Source organism: Artemia sp. Qi Xiang Cuo, chromosome 19, assembly GCF_049724085.1.
Source record: "Artemia sp. Qi Xiang Cuo chromosome 19, ASM4972408v1, whole genome shotgun sequence".
Lineage (NCBI taxonomy): Eukaryota > Metazoa > Arthropoda > Branchiopoda > Anostraca > Artemiidae > Artemia > Artemia sp. Qi Xiang Cuo.
In genome coordinates this window covers 50412000-50424077 of record NC_142812.1, presented here as the reverse complement: position 1 = coordinate 50424077, position 12078 = coordinate 50412000, and the positions used below count along the sequence as shown (strand labels likewise).

The following is a 12078-nucleotide window of genomic DNA, read 5'->3' as shown; positions in this document are numbered from 1 at the left end:
GTTGAAAGGTCAAGTAATTATGTATTTGGGGATGTCAACCTTCCCACAGCCCTCAGGACAAGGGCTGTAAGTTAAGCAATTCGTTCATTGTTTACATTTACCATATGTTATTGAGAAAGGTGAGCATGTATGAACTTTACTTTCAAAAACGACAAAAGGCATTCAGGTGAGCCTTTCAGAGAATGCTAAGGGGAGTGTTGAACTAAATCAAAGCATGTTATGTGTATTTGGATTGTCAAAAAATCGTAAATTAGGAATGACTGAGTATATTAAGTTGAAACTTTCAGGAAATGGTAAGGGAGATGATCAAAAAGGCAATATTTGCACACTACTACTACAAATACAGCTACAGCCACTAATACTACTACATCACTACTTCATTTAAAATATTGAGGGAAAATTTGAACAAAATCAAAAGACGCTATGTGCATGTACATTGTCAAAAGAGCGTTTCTCAAGAATTGATTTGGGTCTTAAGTTGGAATTTTCAGAGTATGCTTAAAGGGGATAATTATCTGACCAAAAGACAATATGTATTAAGTTGAAACTTCACGGACTCGACAAGAGGGACGTTTAATTGATCAAAAGGCAATACATTAATGCTACTGCTTCTATCAGTATTACTGCTATTACTATTAATCAAACTACTAGTAATACCAATACTATTACTGTGGCTACTATTACAACTATGTCTAAGAGTCTTAAGGTGAAATTTCCATTGAATTTTTAAGTGCTTCCTAAAAGCACTTCCCTTTGCTTCACCCCCCCCCCCGGTTATGCGCGAATTTATAGCCCAAATTATATATTTTCCATGAATTTTTTCGTTTCCTGACGTCGTAAAAGTTGATTCAAATTACGGTATTAAAAAAAATTACCGTATTGTAAAATGCATGGTAAATATTATTTAGCCTATATGTTTTCACATTGGTGGGGGGGGGGGGAGTTAAAATGAACCTAATGAATTTCCAATGCTTTTAGGATTATGCAAAACTAGTGATTTACTGAAGACACAATAATACACCCTTAAAAAGGAGGGTGGCATGATCAGGTGGCAATGACATGATTGTTGTAGCTATTACTAAGGATTTTCAATAGTTCACTATTGAAGTTCCTTAAAGTTCTTCGCATTCAACTTCAATGGCCACTTTGTTTGAGCAGTCTTTCTTAAAGAATTGTAACAAAAGGTCAAAATTTAGCGTAAAGAGCGAGGGTTGAGGAAGGGGCAGCCCTCCTCCCTCTCATATACGAAATAATTTCTGTTCATTTTAGTTTTGATTTTGCTCCTTACTTTTGGTCGAAAAAACTTGTTCCTTTTTATTAAGTTTCTAACTGTTTTTCAAATTATGGCAGATAATTCCCCGTGTAAAAATTTAACCAGGAAACTTACCTCCCCATAGAAAATTCTCCCGTGGAAAATTCCTCTCCAAAAAAATAGAATCCTCATATTTCCCAATAACAAATGCTACATTTAAACAGTGGGCAAATTTAGTAACTTATAGCCCTTTCCGCAGGAACTATGGGGGTCCAGGTTATCCCCAAAGACATAATTATAGGACCTTTCAGCTATACTGAATTCAATAGCTATCTAAAAATTTTGATCAGAAGTCTCTGGGGTTCGAAACAATCACCCCTGGGGAACAAAAAATAAAAAACAACACTCATCCGGGATTTTTCTTTTGGCAAAAATTACATAATTCGAAATTTTTGTAGACAGGAGCTCAAAATATATGTAGATAGGTGGATTCAGATTTTAAATATTCTACAAATCTGAGGCCAATATCATGTAAAACACAAATTAGAATCTTTACATGTTCAACCTCCTTGGAATTGATTGTTTTTTAAAGTCGTGATATATATTCCTGTCAAGATCATTCATAAAAAAGTTCTGTTTTATGGTCAAAAAAAAAGAAAATCAGACATCACTAAACATTAAAGCAGTTTTATATCTCATTTTTTTTCAGATGAATCAGACCTTTCCTAAACGCTGAGTAATAAAATTCGTGTTGGAAATCTTTGAACTTTATGAATTTAGATAAAGAATTTTGAACATAAGTCTTTTGGGGGATTACAGCTAAAAAGGGCATGGGAAGGAGACAGCTTTTCTCGACATACTGTAGATAAGTCTTCTTGTAAAACTGGATGCACATAGTAACTTTTGAGATTTTAGTTGAAGATGCCCCTAAAAAATCCCGAAAGAAGTGACGGCTGATACCATCAATCGTTCCTTAGAAATGTATTTCTAATATTGATATACCTATTGATGGTAATTCCTTTTCACAACCAATAAAGAAAAAAGTGTTTTTTGATTGTGTTTGGCATTCTCCTCGACATTTCTTTAAAGTTTGACCTAAATACTCCAAGCTTTTTTGGATATCCAGGATCAAAAATGCCCTTTACTGTTTGTGTTTTTATTGTCAAAGACCTTGTTTGCCCAAAAGAATTCCTGTTCGGGGTGGGGTGTGGGTTTAGGAGGTTTTCAACATGTATTTTTAAGACCAATTTACGAATCACATAATTTTTTGTCTTCTTAAGAGAAAAATTCTTTTTACCTGTATTTTAAGAAAAAAATTATACGACATTTTATCGGAAGCAGTCACTAAGAGTGTGAAAGAAAGAAATTATCGTAAAAAGATTTCAGAAACCAATTTTACGAAGTTTGGCACATTTAAACTTTTTCGTTTTGAGGTTTTGCCGTCAAAGACCTTGACATGCAACTATTTTTGATTGGCTATCTAGATAGTTGGCTATCTAGCCAAAGATAGTTGGCTATCTAGCCAAAGATAGTTGGCTATCGGGCTATCTGGATTAGCCCCTCTTTGTTTTTATTAAATTTTAATTTCCTTATAAATTCAAATAGGTTTATTTGTTTTTAATCTTTTTGACGTGTTGAGACTTAAATATACATGTATCTTTTTTCTACCAAATTTATCAACTGAAGGTTTTACCTTGTATTCAATGAATGTTTATTCATTGTTTAGTTATTTAGCAAATTTTATAAGACATTCTATTTTAAACCATGTTTAGCTTATGATGTCAAATCTCTTTTTCCTTTGTCTTCACTTACTGGTCTTTTTTGTGTGTTTTTTTTTTCGCTTTTTTTAATTCGGAATGTGAGCTCGGCCCATTTGGCTTGTGATAGTTCCTTTTTTTTAAATCAATATCTGAAGTCAGGTTTTCTAAGGCTAGCAAAGGAACACGGAAATATATTTCTGTAATTTGTGTAATGTTTGCGCCGTGTGAATTAGTTAAACTTGCATATTTCATTTTTATTATTAAAAAAATTGCCCACCCCCTAAATTTGAAACATACATTTTAACCCTCCCTACATCTTTGATTAGTAAGGAAGGTCAATGTGCTTAATATGTAAAAAAAAGGAGAAAAACAGATGTTTTTTGCAGTTGAGGATAGTTTGGGAGAATAGGAAGATTAAGACTAAGATCAGAAACAAAATTAAAATTCTAGAAGCCACAAGAATTACGGTGGTCAGAGGCATTGGTTTTGAAGCATTGGTGTTACGAGAAATTGAGGAGAATACGGAAGCAAGGCTGTATTCATGGGGGAGGGTACTGGGTTTGAACCCCTCAAATATGTATATATACATACACACACATAGATATATATACGTATATATATGTATATATATATATATATATATATATATATATATATATATATATATATATATATATATATATATATATATATATATATATATATATATATATATATATATATATATATATATATATATATATATATATATATATATATATATATATATATATATATATATATATATAACGAAACAATAGTAAAAAAAGAGAAAAACGAGGATTATACAAGCCAGTGAAATATATGAACTAAAATGCAAATATTTCTGTCAAGACCTCCACTTGACCGTCCTCAGTGCAGGATAATAACATCAAAATTACTAATAAAACTCCATGGATACTCTAAAAAAAAAATTTTCAAACCTTGAAACGAAACGCAACTAAAATTTGAAGACCCACACCGTGTAACAGTGGAAGGGTAACTGAATGGAAAAATACAGTACTGAAAGTGAATTCAATTTTTTAATTTTTACAGAGCATTTTTAAAAGCTAAACGCTTTCCAGGTAAAACATCATCAGAGATTAGGCTAGGTTGCAAAATTTGATTTTTTTTAATATATAAGTAAAAACGATCAGAATTAATTAGTTCATTATAAATGGGGCTTAAATAAGTTTCTCCTGTGTCTCTATTGAGAGCAACCTTTTGGTGAATGTACTTTTTTATCTCAACTGCCTCCCTGAAAACTTGGATGAGACCTTTAACAGGGGCAATAATGGAGGTGTTATCGAATAAAGCGAAATGGTGCGGGTTGTGATACACATGCTGAGCCAAGGCGGAATCAAAAATCTCAGGCCTTTGGCATAGCTCCATAGCTTTTTTAGTTCAGGACCTCTGTTCCTGCGACCTCTATCCCCAGTTCTTATGAGTTCGTCCAAAATAGAAACAACCACAAGATAATGGTAACCCGGAAACACGACTATTTAAACATGGGCTTATTTTATCTTTAACGTAGTTAAAATGATCCCGGATGTGATTTTATTTTCCGAAGTTGGCATTTAAATCGTGTTTTTTAAGTATTCTTGGCATTTTGTCACTTAATTCGGGAAAAAAGGATAAAACAATAAAAACTTTCTTATCAACCACTAAAGGGGTGATATCCATTGGAGGTTGAGGAGATGATGAATCTTTTTCTGCCTTTTTTGTCTTTTTTCTATGATGGATTTCTGTAACTTGATGGGATATCCATTGCAGAACAAAATTTCCTTCAGATAATTTAATTCTGGGATTATATGAGCCTTTGAACAAATTCTTATGATGCAATCAACTAAAGATATAACTACTCCTCATTTTACACAAGGAGGGTGGTTGGAAGAGAAATGCAAATACCTATCATTATGTGTAGGTTTTCTATAAATTGAATATTCAAGGCTGGGAGATTTGTTGAAGATTAAGACGTCAAAAACAGGCAGTTTATGATTATCTTCTAGTTCCAAGATGAACTGATGGTTGGAATCGAAACTATTAAGATGAAGTAAAAAAGCGTTAAGTTCTATCTCTCCGTGATTCCAGACAGAGATCACATCATCGACAAACCGGCCCCAGAACCGGTGTTTAAGAGGCAAAGTATTCAAAGCGAAGGTTTCAATAAATTCCATGTAAAAAGTGTCGAAAAAAGGTGAAAGTATTGTAGGCTACCCATAGGGAGCCCATTTTTTTGGGCGAAAAATTGATTGTTGTACCGAAAATATAAGGAATATCTATTGGAAAGGCGAACAAGTCGCATAATAGTTTCAATATCTAATGTTTTGTAATCCATCCGGTCAATATTATCTTCTAGTTTCTTTTGAAGAGCAAATTCACATTTTTTTATATCACATGACGTTACATCGAAATGGCATCAAAACTGGCCAAAATTATGTCTTTTTTATATCGAGGTTTTTTAATTTTCCACAAGGTGTACTGAATTTTTAATGTAAGAAGCTTGCGTCGACATAAGAGGACGAAAAATTGTGGATAGCCATTTCCCCAGTCTGGAAGCTGGCGAACTATAAGATGCCACCATTTGGCGCAGAGGAACTCTATCTTTGTGAATTTTTGGGAGACCATAGAATTTAGGAGCGAAGCACCCTTTAGGGTAAAACATTTTTCATATTTGTAGAGTAACGAGTCTTTCTTTTTGTGAAATTCCCAGCTCTTTTAGTACTTCACGGGTGAATTTGTCGGTGGGGTCTGACTCTATACGTTTATAAGTGTGAGTGTCGGACAAAATATCCGTAACTTTTTTATTATATGAGATTTTATCAAGGATAACAATTTTATTTGTAATATCTCTAGAAATAAGATTACCTGTTTACCTCGCCAAACATGAAAAAAAACTATTTTTTATTTTATTTTGAAACCTTTTTCAAGTAAGTCAGAGTAATCTACTTGGCAACATAGTTTACACCGACAACCACAAACATAGAGCATTTTCCACCAGCCAATTAATCTAATGAGAAAAAACAATGTTGAAGTTCTTTCAATCATAGCCGGCATATTATCGTCAAAATCAGCAATGCATTTTTTTTTCACATACGCTTTGTTTATGGAATCAATTACTAAGCAGCTCATTTCGTGTTATACTAAAGATAACGTCTCATCATAACAAGATAAGATACTAATGATAATATTTACCAAATAAAGTCCATGATCCAATAGGACGATTCTTGCATTTCCGTTTCCAGCAGGTTGTACTAAAACATTTCCTGGGTGTGGATCGCAATGAACGTATCCCTAAAAAAGCAGTACCAGAAATCAAAAGCAAACAAAGAACGTATGACCTAAGGTTCCTTTTATGTGCTCATTTTACGTATAACGTGTCCTTTACGCATCCTAACGTATCCCTGAAGATAATACTACCAAAAGTCAAAAGTAAATAAAAGTAAACGTGAATCCTAAAGTTCCGTTTATGTATCAGTTAGAATTACCCAAGGAATAAGTAGCAAGCTTACGAAAAGTGTAATTCAATTCTTTTTTTAGGGATATATTAGACCTAGCACTCTTCTAGAGTTAAGAGGCCAATTCTCCCCTCGCTAGTTTCACGTTGACACGGTTCTTTTTAGATGCTCGTTGACTTGTTTTAGCAATAAGCAATTAGTAGCAAGCTTATGAAAAGCGCAGTTCAATCCCAAGAGCTAGAGGGCTAACTCCACCCCCTTCGGGTCTCGTGTTGTCAGGTTCCTTTTATAAACTAGTTTGAATTACTGCAGTAATAAGCAATTAGCAATACATATATGAAAAATGGTATTTGTTTGTTTAGTCTTTTTTTTCTAGGGGTGATTACATCGAAACACGATTTCCAGAGCATTGGGAAAAATTCCTTCGGGCAGGAATAGTAAGTTCTAGTCTTCTTAAGTAGCAAAGAAATCACCCCAGAGAGAGCCCTAACTCTCTGGGAAATGTTGATATTAAATCTCAGTTTTTGGCGTTTGAAACCCCCCCCCCCTCTTCACCCCTCACATATTATTTTAAGGGGTAGACTTTTTTTGGTGTTGTCGCAGAAAAACAATCGTCCTAGAAAATATAGACAGGTACTTAAAAACATTTCCTATTTTATCTAAAATAATACATAATTAAGCATCTCTAATAAAAACAAAGGATTAAATATTGTTGTCCCTCCATTCACTTCCTCCATTTAGTGCTAAAAATTAGCGATTTCAACCCAAAGTGGGCAAATAGCAGATAGCCAGAACTGTGGACAATCATTGGGCTAACATGTCGATAACTCTTACAAAAATCTATCAATTCTAAAAGTTTCACTGCAACACGCTGCAATAGGAGTTGAGATTCTTTGAAATTAAGGCTTTCGGGTCAGAACAGTGGTTTGTGCATTAGAAGTCGGGTTCGGCAGAGATAAATATAATTCAACTCTGAACGACAATTATAAGATTGCACTAGAAGTTGGGTTCAGTAGATGCACTAGAAGTCGGGTTCGGTAGAGATAAATATAATTCAACCCTGAACGACAATTATAAGATTGCACTAGAAGTCGGGTTCGGTAGATGCACTGGAAGTCAGGTAGATGTCAGATAGAAGTCAGGTAGATGCACTAAAAGTCGGGTTCGGAAGAGATAAATATAATTCAACTCTGAACGATAATTATGAGATTTTCTCAGCCCACTATCTTCCTATTTAAAAACAAAGGAAAAAAAGTAAACTTTAAACGAAACCAGTGAAAATATATTACTATATTTCGAACATTTATATTCATATACGCAAGTAGTTTTCAACAAGAAAGCAAAAAAAAAACACATTACAAGAAAAAAAGAAAGAAGCAACACACTATAAAAAAAAGAAGAGATATATGAAAGCACAAAAGATCCCGTCAAAAAAGAACATCTATAACACAAAGTGCCGAATTATGATTAAGCCATTAAGGCGACCTTACGAAAGTTCTTAAGACCTATCTTAAAGAACGTCCTTAAGGCCACCTCACAAAATTCCTTAAGACCTGCCTCAAAGAAAGTCCAAGAGGTCACCTTACGAAAGTCCTTAAGACCTGCCTTAAAGAAAGTCCTTAATACCACCTTATGAAAGTCCTTAAGATCCGCTTCCCTTAGGAAGCCCTTAAGGCCGCCTTACGAAAGTCCTTACGACCTGCCTTAAAGAAAGTCCTTAATGCCACCTTACAAAAGTCCTTAAGACATGCCTTAAAGAAAGTCATAAAGGCCACCTTACGAAAATCCTTAAGACCTGCCTCAAAGAAAGTCCTAAAGACCACCTTATTTTTTTAAAAGTAAGCAGTATTTTTAGGGGTGGGGGTGGCTTCTACACACTATTTTCGTTTTGAGTTTTAATGTCACTCTTTATTTGCATTGAAAAAAACTTTTTTTATTAATCTAAGTTCGTCTTTAATAGCAAAATACAAGATATCTGAATTAGCTCAATACATCGCACCTCATATTTGAAAGGAATTTAAAGAAGATGATTTTTTAGCATATAGTAGCAGGCAAGGGCGTATCCAGGAATATTTTCGGGGGGGGGGAGGAATTTAACGCATTAGAATTTGTTTATATGCATTTTGATACGTTTTTACGTGTTGGACAAAGATTTGGGAGGGGGGCAATACGTCCTTGGTAACAGGCTATTATAATATTTTGTATGTTGTTTGGAGATTTTCCTCCCTATCTCTGATTAATTTTTTAATCTAATACATTTTCTTTCTCTTCTTCTTTCTGTTTTTGAGGAGTGCACATTATGTGGTGTTTTCGATTTCTTTCTTGTCATAAAGGAGACATATCGAGTTCTATCGAGTAAGCTGTATCCTCCAATAGCCAGATCAAGCATAGCGACTCTCCAGAAAGAGATATTTTTAGCAGAGGCAGTTCTATTATCTCTTGCTCCCGGGGCAAAATTTTGAGTAGCGCTCCCTCCCCTTGTCTCTCACAAAAACTTCGGGCCAAAGTTTAACCAAATTCTCGTCTGTTATTACACTAATTTTCATTTTATTAATTAATTATTTTTTTATTTATTATTTATTATTTAATTACATTTAATTTTTATTATCTCATTTTTTTCATTTTTAATGTTTTTATTTTACTCTATCAATCAATTAATAACCTATTATTTTTTTCATTTATTAACTGCATCCTCTACTTTATTTCAATAAAGTAAAATTTTAAAAATTACAAAATGATTATAACCGTTAGATTAGTTATTTTAAATTTTACGCACCTCAAAATTTTTCGCCCGGGGTAGATGCCCCCTTTGCCCCTCCCTTAAAACCGCCTCTGATCTTTAGATTGCTGTTTTTTTCTTTTTAATTGCAAGATGTTTTTCTGACATCTGCCATTAAATTCCTTTTATTTCATATTTTTAAATTCATATTAAGGAAACTTGCCCCTCCCCCCCCCCAGAGTACGATGCCTAAAATCGCTACTGATTGAACTCACAAAAAAAGAAATTTTGATAACAGAATTTAGATTTAAAAAAATCTGGTTTTATGTTGATACCAACATATGTAATTCATTAATTTAAAAGTTTTTTTCTATGAAAACCTGAGGTAGCCTACTTGTCTAAAATATAAAACACACTTGAGAATTTCGATCGCGAATGATGCGAACACAAGACAAGAAACTGGTCAAGCAACTTCTTTATACCAGAGAATTAGCTTTAGCTGGGTTGCAAAATAAATTATAGCTACATTTTATTTAGGTATTTAGTTGGTATTTCGGTAAGGTTAGAATAGATTTGATTAGGTTATGTATTTAATATAATTAGTTTCTAAACTACCGTATTATATTTTCCTCATATTTTGTTTACAAAATATGTATCATTAACATTAACCAAACTTCTCTTCTCAATTACGCTTTATATAATGGGCAAGTATCAAACCTGATAGCCCCCTCCTCCGCAAAAAAATATCACTTCCACAAATTAAAGATTATCATATTTAACTTGCATTATCGCTTTACACAAGCCTCGGTGGCTCAGTCGGTAGAGCGTAGGTCTCATAATCCTAAGGTCGTGAGTTCGAGCCTCACCCGGGGCAAACTTTTTCTATTTATTTAAACTAGACGCATACAAGTATGTCCGCATAAGAAGGGGATATAATCTCTTCTGATTTAATGTTTAGTAAGGTCTAAAATTAGTGATTGTTAGATATAAAACTAAAGTTTTTTTTCAATCAAAATTGTATTTTATTCTTAATATTATGCTTTTGTTTATTATAAAAAGCGTATATGCTACTTATAGCAATATCATTTCAAATGAGCCCTTAAAATCTCTTTAAAATGTTTCAGCGCCCTATTAGCTGGTCTAAAAAAGTAAAAAAAGAATAGACATGTCACTGCTTCCCATGCGAAAGAGTGATTTTCCTTGTTGGTCGAGTTGGGGAAGTATAAATCTCCTAAATAGAGCTTTTGACTTGGTGAGGCCAATGTCAGAGGCTAAATTCCTCAAAATCTTGGAGGGAGGGGGGGGCAAAGTTGAAGCCAATTTTCCAAAAACAAGTGAAAATGACAGTGAAAACTAAAAAATAGCCACATAGCAAAATAAAGGCAAAGATATACTAAAGAAAACTGACCTGTTTCTGTAAATACTTGAATTATGCGGACTTATCTCAGTTTTGACAAGAGTCTTGAAGAAACTAAATTTCAGCTGGGGGCGGCAAACTGGGGTCTGGGGGGGACGGGGTCTGTGAGGGAAAGTTGCCCCCCCCCCTAGAAAATTATGCTCCTAGTTAATGGTGCAAGTTTCATCATTAAGATTGATCGAAATAATAGTTACCATTCCTAAATCAGGTTCAAATGGCAAACCATCGTCACTTGATGTTTTTTTAACGCATTTAAATTTTCGGTTATTATGACTAGGGTTCGTTCTTTACTAGGTTGTCCTTAAGGGGGCAGCCGTGATGACCAAAATAATGTCAGCATAGTACTTTGCACAGTACCTGACTTGGTTTTTTAAATAGGGATGATGGCTTTGAACTAAAAAATTGCAAGGCTGTTAAATTCATGATTTTAAGAAAGTGTCAACAAACAGAAATGCTTTTCATCTACTGTATTTCGAAACGGGCAAGAATGCCTGGCTCTGAATTACAAGAACTTGAATTAAAGTTCGGGTTCAACTTACTCTCGTGTTTCTAAGAATATTCTAAATCGCCATTTAGGCTTTGAAGACTAGAGTAATTTTACCAGTTTTTGCTTCTTTTTTTCTCTGTTTTTGCATCTTAGTGGGTGATAAGAATGCTAGTGCAGTTTTTGTCGATGAGGCACTACATGTATCTGAGGAAGGCACTTCCTTCCTCAATAGGCGCTTCCAACGGAAATACCCCCCCCCCCAAAAAAAAGACAAAAACAAAGGGTAATTATCTCTTACAGCCACCACGGTCAGGTTCTTGGTCTATGTAGAACCGGTGTCTTTCTGTATTTAAGTATGTACCCGGTGATAATCAGCTTACCGTGAGAGAGATAAACTACAAAGTAGTTATATTTTAATTAAACATTTTAGTTGGTATTTTGATTAGGTTAGAAACCATTTAATATAATACGTTTTTGGGGAACGCTTTTCCATAATGCTCTGTTGTAGTTTCCATAATTTTGTTACTAAGGTATTTTATTTTCATCCTACTTAGGTATATTTCATTAGGATTAAGCTAACTTTACTTCTTGAGTGTGGTGGCTATAACAGATAAGTACCAAACAAAGGCATTTTTCAAAACCCGGGGGATTCAGAGGGGGGAGATACCTCTTCGTCCTTCTACCATTTGACACTGCTGACTTTTCTCAGTGCTTAGTGTAATAGACTGCAAAGATATACGGACCAAATTGAAATAATCCAATGATATTGTCTATATAGTTTATAATAAATAAAAAAACAAGTTTTTTTTAACTGAAAAAAAGGAGCGACATTAAAACTTAAAACAAACAGAAATTATTCCGTATATGAAAGGGGCTGTCCCCTCCTCAACGCCTCGCTCTTTACGCTAAAGTTTTTTATTGTTTTAAAAAATAGATTTGTGAGAAATAGTCTAACCTTAGCGTAAAG

At 34.0% G+C, this 12078-nt stretch overlaps 1 protein-coding gene and 1 non-coding gene across 3 annotated transcripts in view; one reads left to right on the top strand and one right to left on the bottom strand.

Annotated features, from left to right (window-relative positions):
• The window catches only part of LOC148940962 (aarF domain-containing kinase 1-like), a 75416-nt gene that overhangs the window by 32595 nt on the left and 30743 nt on the right, over positions 1–12078 (bottom strand). For both annotated transcript variants that reach the window (XM_089104854.1, XM_089104855.1), the window contains exon 7: positions 6226–6324. In XM_089104854.1, the coding sequence (XP_088960980.1) occupies positions 6226–6324 (99 nt within the window). The remainder of the gene's footprint in view (positions 1–6225; positions 6325–12078) is intronic.
• On the top strand, positions 10009–10081 carry TRNAM-CAU (transfer RNA methionine (anticodon CAU)). The gene has a single exon. It is a non-coding gene; the product is annotated as a tRNA-Met (tRNA).